This window comes from Cicer arietinum, chromosome 4 (genome assembly GCF_000331145.2).
Source record: "Cicer arietinum cultivar CDC Frontier isolate Library 1 chromosome 4, Cicar.CDCFrontier_v2.0, whole genome shotgun sequence".
Lineage (NCBI taxonomy): Eukaryota > Viridiplantae > Streptophyta > Magnoliopsida > Fabales > Fabaceae > Cicer > Cicer arietinum.
The window spans coordinates 46472813-46486652 of record NC_021163.2 but is presented as its reverse complement, the minus strand read 5'-3'; the positions used below and the strand labels follow the sequence as shown (position 1 = coordinate 46486652).

The 13840-nt window shown below is 29.7% G+C and overlaps 1 protein-coding gene across 1 annotated transcript; it reads right to left on the bottom strand.

Moving 5' to 3' along the window:
* Positions 1-639: 639 nt before the first annotated feature.
* On the bottom strand, positions 640-5020 carry LOC101508756 (PHD finger protein ING1). Its single transcript, XM_004497680.4, has 8 exons — positions 4825-5020; positions 4611-4694; positions 4415-4486; positions 3012-3199; positions 2330-2393; positions 2085-2184; positions 1021-1201; positions 640-928 (listed from the first exon to the last, which is right to left on the bottom strand). Exons 1-8 carry the CDS (start codon positions 4904-4906, stop codon positions 818-820), a joined length of 882 nt encoding a protein of 293 aa, XP_004497737.1. The 5' UTR covers positions 4907-5020; the 3' UTR covers positions 640-817.
* Positions 5021-13840: the final 8820 nt, after the last annotated feature.

Here is a 13840-nt window from a genome sequence, read left to right as displayed (position 1 = left end):
TGAGTAAATAATTCCAAAAAAATATTAAAGACTATTTACTAAATAACTCACATTAAATACAGATAAATGGAATATTACAGATTTGAATTCACTTCCACATATCAAACGTTTATGCAGTTTTTTATGATCTTAGTTATACTGATAGGACATGACACATCATAAAAATACTAAAATTGATTAAAAAATTAAGTTCCGCAAATATCATAATTTGAGACAAGAAAATATGGGATAACTATTAACACCTAAATTTTTTACTACAACATGAAGATTTAACGAGAACTTTCTTTGGATGTATATATTATCCATACACATTTTACCGTTCGAAAATTAATTTCTGGAAAATACTTTGTCCAAATATAATATTGTGGAATATTTAAGTGCACTAGCAAAAACCTATGATAGAAATAGATCAAACTTAAACAGACTTTGAATTTTTTTTTAATAGAACAAAGCTATTTATACAAACTTAGCCTATTTGTTGCAAAGAATTGTACACCAAACGTACACGAGAATTTTCTCACTTTTTTCAAATCTTCTTTTTTTTGTTTTACTTCATTTTCACTTTTGCAAGCCTGATCTTAGATGAAAGAAAAGAGCCATTTGATGGTTCAGAGAAGCACCAGTGACCAGGGACTAAAATGAGATAGTAAGTCTTTTGGAAATTTATAATTTCAATATTTCACAGCAATGACAGCTACATAAGAAAAGTTTCAGGGCCTTGATAAATCAAGAAAAAAATCTACCCTTTATAAAAATATTAAGAATATTAGAATATACATTCAAACATTTTAACATTGATCTTATTCTTCTGTCAGCTTCATTTGCCTCTCCGGCGATTTCTTGTTGCTGCACAATTTGAACAGTACCATTTTCCTTTTGGTTGTTCTTTAAGGCCAACACAACCAAAATGAAACCACTCTATTTTGCACTGTAATTTATAGATAGCATCAAAGTATGCATTGAATGTAGGTACAATGGATATAAATATAAGAAAAGAAAAGAGTAAAAGTAAAAACATACATCAGGGTTATCGCAGGCAACCATTTCTCCATAGCTAACTTGGTTGCAAAAGCAGTATGTAGGTTCATTTGGATCAACTGGTAAATCTAAATCCATGCCAGTAGGGTTTGCAGATGTGGCTAGTGCTTCTGCTGCAGCTGCCGCTGCTGTTGCGACAGATGCTGTTTGAGTTTGGCGTGTTCTGAAGCAGTTTTAAATTCAGACAATATGCATCAGATTGAAAATTTTCTTTAATTTAAACTTTTGCTTTGTAAGTAGTACTTGAGGATGTACTTTACATATCCTCAACTAATTGGAATAATTTGAGGTTTCACATGGATACATATCTCTAAGACTGATATGACTATAAGATATTCAAACAACAATGTACAACAAAGCACCATGCAGTTGTGTCAAATATCAAACGAATGCAGGTAGTATTTGACAGCATAGTCAACTCAAGAGAAACAACAACTTCAACCTCAAATGATACACATATTTCCTAAGATCCATAGTAACCTGAAGAAGCACTAACTGATGATAGTGCCATCTTAGAAGTGTATATAGGAGGAAAGGCAAAAGAAGCGGAGAGGGGGCCAAGAAAGGAGAGAGAATGATAATTTAGCTGTCAGGGGTCTGAAGAGATTCCAGGCGGTTGAGAGAAGGTTGGGTTTGCATAGGAGACCTTTTCTCTCTGCCATTTGCTGCTTTCTTTATTCCATTCCATTGATCATCTTGCAAGGAGTTTGTCTTCATTCCATAGCATTGTAGTTGGTTTCTTATTCATTCATATCTCAGATTGTAGGAAAGGAATTAATTCAATTCATGCCAAGTGAATTTCGATAACATTTCTGTTCATCTATTTTCTGAGTTTCTGGTTCTGCCAACTGAAGATAACTACTGTCTACTTCTAGATAATCCCTCTCATGTCAACTAATATATTACATAACAGAACACATAGAGGCATGGATCAAGTATCAGTATTTAGGGAATAGACAGTTGAGAGAACAAAGATAATAATCGCAAAATGGTAAATGATAAGCTATAGAAAATGAATCACAGATACTCCAAAAAGTGTTACATACTTTTTTCTGCCTCCTCGACCGCCTTCGTTACCCTTTCCGGATTTTGTATTACCATCAGGAATTGAAGCAGGCACTCCAGTTATTGCAGCATTTTCTCTTTCTGTCATAAATAACAAAAATATTGGGCTTTGTTCAAACAGATGAGGCGATTCAGTTGTCGCCGATTACAATATGATTCAACCTTTTCAAAAGACTATCAACAACATTTACAGATCAAGTGCACAAAAAGGTAGAAAGTGCAATACCGCGCCGAAGCTCTTCATCAAACTTTTTCAGATATTGGTCAAGTTGTTGTATGTGAGTATCTACCTGCAATAAAATCATGAAACGTAATTACAAAATCCAGAAACAAGCCATCAACTGTTTGCAAGTATATTCTATTTGTAGAATTTGTGATTTATGTATTTCTGTGTGTCTAAAACAGAGCACAATTCACTTGTATTTATAATGTAACTACAATAAATACAATGAGTGCTAAACCAATGTGATTGTTGAACCTACTCCTAATCACCTATTTTGTGCAGGTAAGGATATAAACACGTGAGTAATGAATATTAACATGTAATGTGACTAATTCTAACACTCCAACTTTATGTTGAAACATTGCATGTAGAGCTAAGTATATTAACATAAATATACTCGCAATGCTAAAACATCATGAGTATATTTTGTTCATTAACCAAATTCATGTTACCAAACAACAGTACTATTTAGCATGTCAGTATAAAATTAAACCATATAGGATCCATGTTTGTAGTGATATTTTATAGACAATAAAACACCATAGTGTAATAAAACGCACGCAAAAAAGCAAATATACAAGATACAAATGGTAGAATTGTCGAATCATGATCTTTGATCAGATTTATCCAAGCTAAGCATTAACAGAGGTCTTACTAAATGCATGTAACAGGATACGATAATTACCAAATCATATGCTTGGACAGCCAAGGCAACTTTTTCATCAGCAATCCTGATGCTATGTTTTTGCTCATCTAGTGCTTCATCAGAGAATCTAATAACTAAAGTATCAGGTGTGATGTTTCCAGACCTTACTCCTCGTCTAATATCTTCAATTTCTTGCTCACAACGCTGTTCATTTTGCCTTTGATTATCTGTTCATACACATCACAATGCTTATGGAGCTTCGAATCTCAAACAACACTCAAGAAGCAAAAAACTAGAGAAAAAAAGACAACCACGATTAAAAGTTTTTTTTCTTTTTCTTTTTTACTTTTCAACACAGAAATAAGATAAAAAAAATGAAGAGAGTACACCTTGAGTTTAATAATTAATATAGCAAAGCAGCACATGAACACACAGCTGAAATTGATGTTCATATGACATTATCAAATAAAGGTGCAATAAACTATAGTAGTAAAATCAATGTTGGATTGCGGATAATAGCGGTTTGTTCAAATTCTGATATGCTATGGTGCTATAACGCCGTAATAGCGGCTATTTGACAACACTTGGTACTATAAAGCAAATTGCGGAGCAATAACTATTTGTCAAATCCCGCCATAGCAGCTATTTGACAACACTGAGTAAAATCAATCACAAACTTGGCATAAGGTACCCAAATTATAATTAGACATTAACAAATACACTTAACGACTGAAAAGTCCAAAATGTTGGTAATTATAAATAATACCAGGTTATTCTGTAACATAAAGGGCAAAATTATGAGTTAGTGTAAGCTAAGGATTTGTATTGTGCTCTTACATAAAAGGACGATTACAAACTTGGCATCATGCTTATTCTCACATAAACAAATCGTCGAACATACCAATTTGAGCTTAACAGGTCATTGAATCCTTGGAAGAAACACCTAAGCAAAAAGGACAGTACAATTCTATGGGAAGCCCAATAAGGCCACCACGGACTCACACACACACTACATTCATATTTTAAGAAAAAATTGGACTCAGTTAAGAACCACACAGAATGACTAAATCTAATTAAACTTATCAATGTCCAGATAGCATTCTTAATAATTGTATTGGTTTTTTCCAATGTAACAGTGATTCTTCAGATTGTAGTTTGTCTAGTGTCCGACTCGGGTCATTCAGATACCACACAACGACAACACATGTAATTACATTCTATCAATGTCCACGTGTCAGTGTCGTATTTAGTGTATATGTCCATGTATGATTGTTCGTGCTTTATAGGTGTTTTACCCCTAATTATGATATTTTGACATATATATAATTAAAGAACCAAAAAGAAAAGAGAAAAAATGATACATGCTTTTGTAAAATCATGGTTTCCCCTTCAAAAAATAATCAAGGTTTCAGACATTAAAGGTGCAATAAAATTAGAACTACCATGTAAACTCTTATCTAGGTCACGCAACAAGGCATACTTCTTATGAAGAATATTGGGTAGTGAATCCAAATCTGCACGAAAATAAAACAAAAAACGCAAAGTTGTTTGTTAATGCAAAACTTGAAAACACAAATACATCATTTAATCCTAAAATTAAAGAAAAGTCGGCAAAAGGGGAGGAGGGGAATAAATTACTGGCTTGAAATTCTTCAAGAAATGACATTAGGGTTTCTGGCGAAGAACAATCGTTTTCGTTCGAAGGCGGTGATATTTTCAGTTCTGATAAAAATACAATAAAAAAGACAAATGTTAATATGGAGCAACAGTATAGGTGGTCCATCATAATTCAAAACTTAAAATTGCACTTTGACCCTTAAACTTCTTGAATATATCTTTTTCTATCTCACACCTTTCTCCATTTCTTCAAACGAAGAAAAGATTAACTCAGTAGTGTTAGGGTTGTTTTGTGGTGAATAGTTGCGGTCCACCATTAATATCGACGACGGTGACGATTTTTACTCAGTTCCTTAAACAGACGTTTGACACGGCTCTCTCCAACTAGCGCCACTCCTGTAACCGACCGACAACCACCGTGTGCGACATTCCATTTATGGAGAGAAGACAGTTGTTGTGGGGAAGGAAATTAAGGTTAAGAATTTCGGGGTATTTTGCAAATTTTAAAATTTGAAGACTTAGTAACGACAATAATAAAATTGTTTAGATGGTGTTGTTCACGGTGGACTAACATTGTCACTTGTTATGGAAATACAAAAAAAAACGTTGTTTGGGGTCATATTAACAATTGTCTCAAGAGCTAGTTAAAGAACCAAAAAAACAGAAGAAAAACATATATATTACTATATTAGTGTGAGACTTGTGTCCATCGGAAAAATTTATAACAAAACAATTTAAATTTAAAAAAGAAATATACTAACAAGTGACTTAAGAGCACTTTTTAAGCAACTAAGAAAATAATATTTTAGAATTTATATAATTAATGTTTTAAAAATTTTAAAAATACTTTTTTTATATAAAACTATTTTCTTTTATTTTTTATTATGATTCAAATTTAAATTTATATAAAATTATGATAAGTAATTGGCATTGTAAATAATATACAAAATAAGATAAGGTTAAAATAATATTTGGTAAAAATTATAGCAATTTTAAAACAAAAATGTAATATTTTATTGTTAATTATAGTTTTGAAAAATAAATGGATATTTTGAAGTGTTAATTAGCTTAGATGTTGTAAGAGTTTAAATTATTTCAATATAGATCCTTGTAAAATGATTATTAGTGTTAATATTTAATCAATACACTATTGAATTGCATGCATGTAATATCTAAGAAGAGCTTCGTGGTCTCTACTTTAATAACATTTTGCGAAGTTACATGCTTAGAAATACTTGTTTAATGTTGTAGTTCTTTTTTCATTTCTGCTCTATATTGTACCAAAAAGTACACTGTTATATTCAAGACGATACATGTCATGTGTTGTTAGAGCATCTCCAACGGTAGTTATATAAAATTCAGTTTTTGGCGAGTCTATTGTTGGAGTTACGTAAAATTTTATATTGTTTAATAATAATAAAATTATAACTGTTATATTTTTTATTCATTTATTAATAAATAATAAATTTATGATAATTAGTGAACTCTATTTAATAAATCTATGTATAGACTCGCCAAAAATATTGAATTAGTGATTCCTATTATAATTGTCATTTTGCATGCTTAGTTGAGATTTTATCAGATACAAAGTAGCAAAAATATGGATATATTATCAAATACATAATTCTCTAACAAGTAACCTACAAGACATATTTTATGATGGTTTTTTCCCAATGCAATATCTTGATGCACAAGCCAAGATATTGGATTTTACGGCAGACTGCATTATCGTACGTCATTGTTTGGTTGGTCCAATTAATGACCCTCTTTATTCAAGAGTTGATTCATAAAATAGTAATTGTTTTTTGGAACTGTAGTAGAAATATTTAAATGGCATCAAAGAAACCTACAATTACATTTATTGATGACATTTCGACCTAAGAATATTGAGTAGAATATTAAGGTGCGAGTCAATCATTTGTGGCTCCAAAGCGAAAACAAAAATCACTCAAAGACTTATAGGTTGGAGATTATCTTGCTTGATGAAAATGTACAACATTGGTTATGATATTTTGAATACACTTAAACTTAAACATGATTAATTTCGATTATATTGATTTATTCATCATCCCATTAATTTATTTGTGTTGTTACAATTAAAGAACGACATTGTGAAAAAAGTAACGCCAGTGTCAAGAAAGGACTCATAATCTAGTTTCAAGAATTGATAATGGAAGATTCTACGTATTTGATATAAATTTTTTAGTTAGTCGAAATGATTCAAAATACTAAACAACGCCACACAAATTCAAATTGAATTTCATAGGTATAACTAAGTGCACTAAGATAGATGGTAATTGGATTCCAAAAAATCACTTTGACTTTGTTGTTTTCTTAGATATATTTGTTGTTACTAAAGAAGATACGATGATTGATAATATTTCTTACAATCTAATTTAATTGTTATCAAATATATTTAGCATGTTTTTATAAGTTTGATGCCTTTTTAATAGTGTTTTTGGTTTGTAATATGAAAATAGATATCAATGGACATATTGAATGTGACAACATTAGAGAAAAAATACAAGGGTGGAAAAAATACAAATTAATTGATGTTCTGATAGAGGACGTGAAGTGAATATCATTTTATAATGCAATATTTTATTTAAAAAGTGTCATAAATATAAAATATATTAAAATTTATTTATTTATTTAATTTGAATCTTTAATCTTAGGAATGATATGGTCAATTTCACTTTATGGGGTGTCTATGCTAAATATATTTAGCAGATTCTAGAAAGACATGGTGATGTTGGACCAGTCACTCTTAACATGCAACTAGCCAAATTAAAGAAATTGAACAACATTATATTTAGTCATGTATGACTTCAAAAATAAAGTGATTGATATTCATTTCTGTATGACTGCAATGACTATTAATATAAGTCAAAAATAATCTTTGAAGCATGTAGGAGTTTATCTTCCACAATATATTTTTTCACATGGACAACTATATGTTGCAATTTCAAGAGTAACATCAATGTGAAGTAGCAATGTCGATTTACAAGGAAGGGGGTTTGAATTGTAAATTCCTGAAATAAACTCAAGTTTTAACTCAAAAATGATATTGGTTAATGAAACAGAAAACAGAGAACGTTCTTGGTTTTTATTAGGAAACAGAGAACGTTCTTGGTTAGCTTAAAAAGGAATTCAGTTTGTGCTTTATCTTAGTTAATCAATCAAGCTTAATAAAGAAAGAGATAAGATAGAGAATACCACACAAAGATATATCCTGGTTCACCCAACTCGGGCTACGTCCAGTCCTCACACCGTGAGATTTTCCACTAAGTGTTCAAAAACACAAAACCTTCTTGTTTTACAGCACCTAGTTCAGATCAATCTTGATCTGTTTCAATCTCTATTGCTTTCCACCCAGAAAGTAAATACAACACCTATCTAACTTGATAGGATTTATAACAATCTAAACAAACTATAATGAAACTCTTACAATAAGATTGTTTTTTTTATATAATCTAAAATGTCTCAACTCTTGTTTTAGATTCGATTCTTTACAAAGAAATCAGTAGTAATAACACAATATGATGTAAGGATTTAGAACTGCTTATTCTTTGTGGAAATTGTGAACTTCAAGTATGTGAATGTGAATGATTTATAGGAATTAACAACACTTGAATTTCTTGTTTAATCCTGAATATTGGCCTTCCTTTTATAGGCGTTTAGAAGCATTTAATAAGAGTCAAAAAGAGCTGTTGGTAGTGCTCTGTCATTTTTGACCAAAATCAATATTTGAGATTAAAAATAATCTAGCATTTGAATGATTTTGAATCTGTTGTGTCTGTTACAGCCTTGCTTAGTTCATGATTCTTCTAGTTGTAAGGATCTTTGAAGCTTCTCACTTAATCATTGATGTTACAACTTCGATCTGGAGCCTCGAATCTAGCCAAAATAGTTTGGAGAAAGATTATACACCTTTGCAAACGTAAACAGAGTACTGATGGATTTATGCAGAAAAAACAGAGAATGATTATCAATCTGGATCTATCAATTTGATCTTTCTGGAGATTGATGATCAATCTTGAGTTCCTGTTTTGATCTTTCTGGATGTTATTGTAGTTTCTTTGCATATATCAAGATTGATCGAACTTTCTTGACAGTTTGGCTGTAGAGGTTCCAAACTGTTTTTAACTGGCCTGTTTCGAGTCCTATTATTTTAATGTTTCGAGAACATTCTTGTACTGGGATAAGGGCTACTTGTTCCTTGCCATGTACTGATGATATTGATATAAAATTCAGAGGCAAAAGCTTTGTTAAAATAGTGGAGATTGATTGGTAAAGATGCTGTGACGATCAATCTTGAAACTAGAGATCATTCTCTGTTTTTGTCCAGAATGTTCTTGTTTCAGTTTTGAACTATTTTCTTTGTTTTGCTTGATTCTGTTCTATAATTAAATTCACTCAAAAGCACAAGTTAAATTAACATAATATTTTAAAATCATAATTAACATTCTTAATTAACCTTTGTTTATTTTCATGAGAACTTTAAATATAGAGTTTGTCTCAACACAATGAAATGTTTGAAAATATTAATAGGTGATGATAAAAATCTAGATTCAAATTATGTAAAATATAACTTATAAAGATATATTTCAAAATGTTAAATAGATTGTTTTATATATACGTGTTCATTTTATATGATTGTTGTTCTTTTTGGTATTACGTTTGAAAATAAAGATTGATATATTATTACATTTTTGCGTATAAATTTTTTAAACTACATGTGCATCGCATGGGTGGGTGTCTAATCAATTTTAAATATAAATAATATAGACATATATCATCTATACCAATATATAATGGCAAATAGCTATATGTATAACTAAAAATTTTGTTGGACCTTTTTATCTATAATTTACCCTTATAATTTAATCTTATTACATTTTTATCTTTTTTTTCATTCTACTTTCTATGTTTTATTGTCCTATATCATAAATCTTTTCTTTTATATAAAGACAATTTTTAAATTTTATGGGACTCTTTTCTACACAAACTAGTATAATACCCGTGCTATCGCACGGGTGGTGCGTCGTTTATATATTTTTATTTAATTAAGTATTTTTTATAATAAATAAAACAAAATAAATGAAGTTAATTACCGTAGTCGATAATTATCAAACTAATATATTAGTTGTACTTGGTACCACATGTTTGCTCCACAATAATTGCATTTAATCATGGCATTGCCAAGATCAAAATATACTGAAATAAATCAACACCAAGTAATTTAATATTAACAACTTCCTAAAATATTAAATATTAAACATATTAAACTATAACCTTAAAATGCATAAATAGACCTTGTCTATTGGCAGATTCTTCAAACGCGTTATTGTTGATGAAAACTTCATCTTCATCAGCATTACTATTCGCAACATCATTGCATTCATGCTCAGACATGTATTCATGTTCATCAATTGCATCTATTAAGGAAATCATTTTAATTTGTTCATTTGCGTTTAGTTTGTACATGATTTTCAAAAGATAAATCATATATTTGGCTAATACGGCTCGTACCTTCACTATCATCGAATTCAGGATCCGAGACATGTAAGTCGTTGTCGCTATTGCCATTTTCATATGTTTTTGTGTTTATTGGGAATACTTTTGGTAATGCTTTTGATGTTGAACATGGACCTGAATCATCATTTTGAAATTTTCTGAAAAGATTAGCCCCCAAAGCATAACATGTAGCCCATACAGTTGCTTTCCTTTTGTCTGATGGCAGAAATTTGAACGTGGTTGACTTTGTATAACATTCCCCCTATCTTTATGTTTGAGGTGTAACTCTGATTAAAAGAAGATATTGAACATTTGTTGTTAATTAACATCCAATGTATTATCAGACAAATGAGTTATTTGATGATGATGTATAACATTTAATTCAGAATTGGGATTTGACATAGTAGAGTGACAATCAAGTTTCATCCTTTTTGCTCTTCTTTTGTCCAATATAGTTTTCCTTTTATGTCTTGCTTTTGTAGCTCTTATTTTTCTAACAATAGTGTAATCATCCATATTATCTTTTATGTTTTCCTTCATGATGTAGATATAAAATTATTTTTGTTTCATGATGGAGGTTAATTTTTCATGATAGAGATTAATTTTTGTTTCATGATGGAGGTAGTTATTGTTTCATGATGGAGGTTAATTTTTTTTCATGTTAAATCTAAAATTTTATTTATATCATGATAAGTAATACTATATGTTTTAATCTTACCAAAAACTACATTGACAATGATAAACCAATTTAGGAACAATTAATATTTAATATTGCTTAACCAAAAACTTTATCAATATTTCACAAAACACATCATTACCATTGAACTGTACATTTTCAAACCATATTGATTTTGGCAATCGTACTATACTGAATTGCGATTATTGATTGATATTAATTGTTAAAATAAATAAAATATGACTTGATTTTCTATAAAATAAACAAACCAGTTTGGTTCATAAAATAAAATGTAATATATTATTTATAAAGTATGAAAGTTTGAGTTACTTTATAACCTAATTGTGTAGCTTATGTTGTATTATGCAACAAAAACAAAACAAAAATACTATTATTTAAGATAGTAATCAATTTGCTCTTTATTCATATATAATTTTTTAAATATAGAGATATAAGGATAATCACTGAGTTTATATTTTTTCAATAGACAACATATCAACATTTTCCATATTACTGTTCCTAAAGATATTAATCAATTAATCATCCATCCTATAATAATAACATTGAACCAAAAAGTGTACTTGTGTTTAGTGTTTACAACAATACATGATTTGGTAATATATATCTCATGATTCAGACTTCATGAGACCAAAACATAATTAGACCTTAGGATTACAACATATAATAACAGTTTTTAACATAATTGATGTCATCATCTACTATGTAGCATATAAATTCATTGTAGTTCCTATTCACATTTGATTTTCTTGAGTGGTTTTGATGATGATATTTGAGCACTTATAATTGCATTGTTATCCCATTATCTTGTTGGTCATCAGTTGGAGGTCTTTTAACCGGTGTAGCTGACTGAACATTTTCAATATTGTTTTCACCAGTCATTGATAATGATTGCTAAATATTTCATAAAGTTTGTAGGAATTAATTAGATTATTGTCATAAAGATTTTTGAAATGAGAATGTATTTATTAAAATGATGCACTTATAGAGATTCATGTAGATATACTTACAGTGTCAAATAGTATTTCTTGACTAAGAAGTTCACGACTCGGTTCTCCTTTAAATGTGTTCGGAAAATGAACTTCTATTAATTTAAGTTGTGCAGTTTTTAATATATATAATTTATTACAATTAGAATATACAATAAGACAATATGTGGTTTGAATACCTCTTCCATTTGAAATTGTTCCTTAATTGCAGCAATAAGTGTAGCATCACTCCATGACTTATTAACATAACATTGTTTTGAAGATGATTGTAGTTTTACAGGAAAAGCTAGAGTGGTCTCCATTATGTCTTGAAGTTTTGATGGATATATCCTTATGTCAGTATCACCAGCCTTTAACATGTTTTAGGTAAATGAGTTGTGTTATATTATGTGGTATACAATAAATATCCAAACTATGAAGTTTATTGGACTAAGTATTATATACATACCTCAATCGTATTCTTCCTCATTGGAAATGCTGAAATTCCAAGTAATGAAATACAATCCTGGTCCCACATAAGGAAGTTAAAAAAGCATTTGTCGTGGAAAACTTCAATGATCATTTTGTACCTATTTTATGTTGTTAGTATTGATACCAATAAGTGTTTGATATAAGGACTCTAATATTGATTTATAAATTCTGATAAATTAAGGTTGAATATTGAACTACTCTTATGAGCTATTTGCTTTTAGTTTGCGAACAAATTCATATCCTTATACGACAGTTAAGAGAAAACCTTTCATATAGTAACACTAACCCTTAATAATATACAAATTGTTTCTACTTTATTTCATATGGATATAAGTTAGCAAATTGTAACCATTTAGTTTTACTTTGATTGGACAATATATTTTGAATTATGAAGAACAAATGAAATTATATACTTCTAAAATATAAAAAACACCATCCATTAAAGTTTGATGTACCTTAGAATTGGTTTCAATGGTATTATCTATATCAATTAAAATTGATGGGTCTACACTCTCATTTTCAACAAGACCAAAACTATATATGGATTTACTTAAACCACACCTGTATTGAATATTGAACTACTCTTATAAGCTATTTGCTTTTAGTTTGGGAACAAATTCATATCCTTATACGACAATTAAGATAAAACCTTTCATATAGTAACACTAACCCTTAATAATATACAAATTATTTCTACTTTATTTCATATGCCTATAACTTAAAAACTTGTAACCATTTAGTTTTACTTTGATTGGCAATATATTTTGAATTATGAAGAACAAATGAAATTACATACTTCTAAAATATAAAAAACGTCATCTATTAATGTTTGATGTACCTTGGAATTGGTTCGTCAACCTAAACACCACATTTACATTGATAATTTGTAATCCCTTCTTTAGCTTTGACTGTGCAATTGGTGCAACCAAGATAAAACCAACCGAATTTGTCTGGCACAACATTTGACAGAGTTGCCACAGTGACACAAATCATTTCCTAAAAACCATGTTGTAATTAAAAAAATTGAAACAATTAAATAATATAAATATCTACATAAAAACAGTGTTATGAAATTATAGTTACATGTCCAATAGCTTTGATTTGACGAAGAGTTTTAGCTTGAGCATTGTACATAAACTTCTCTTGTGAAGTGTATTGAGATGAAAATGTGATCTGAGTTTGTAGTTGGCTGCTCTGAATATAGTTATCTATATCATCTATTGCAGGTAACCTGCATTCATTGAAAATTGACTACTTAATCGAAAAAAGATTACTTATAAACAAAACTGCTAACTGAAGATGAGTGGTCGACATCATTAAAATTGCTTGACCTTTAATCAGGCTAAATCATAACTGCAACATTTGGAAGACACTTGTAAAGAGTTGGTCAACTTACTGATTTCTGAATTCCTTGATTTGGTGTGTGTTTCCATTGATAAGAAGTTTAGTTCCACTCCATGCATTAGTGATTGTGTGTCCGTTGTTTTATGCCATATAGAAGTAATTAATTAACAACTACATTTAAGTATATTGTAACAAACGGAATATTTCATTAAATAATTAGTACTTGTGTTGAATTA

What these genes read in the sequence shown, in the direction of transcription:
- LOC101508756 (XM_004497680.4), bottom strand. Translation starts at nt 4,906, where the DNA reads ATGGTGGACCGCAACTATTCACCACAAAACAACCCTAACACTACTGAG. An exon ending in GTTTGAAGAAATGGAGAAAG is followed by an intron (nt 4,695 to 4,824) that starts GTGTGAGATAGA and finishes TATTTTTATCAG; the next exon opens with AACTGAAAATATCACCGCCT. An exon ending in TGATGAAGAGCTTCGGCGCG is followed by an intron (nt 2,185 to 2,329) that starts GTATTGCACTTT and finishes TATTTATGACAG; the next exon opens with AAAGAGAAAATGCTGCAATA.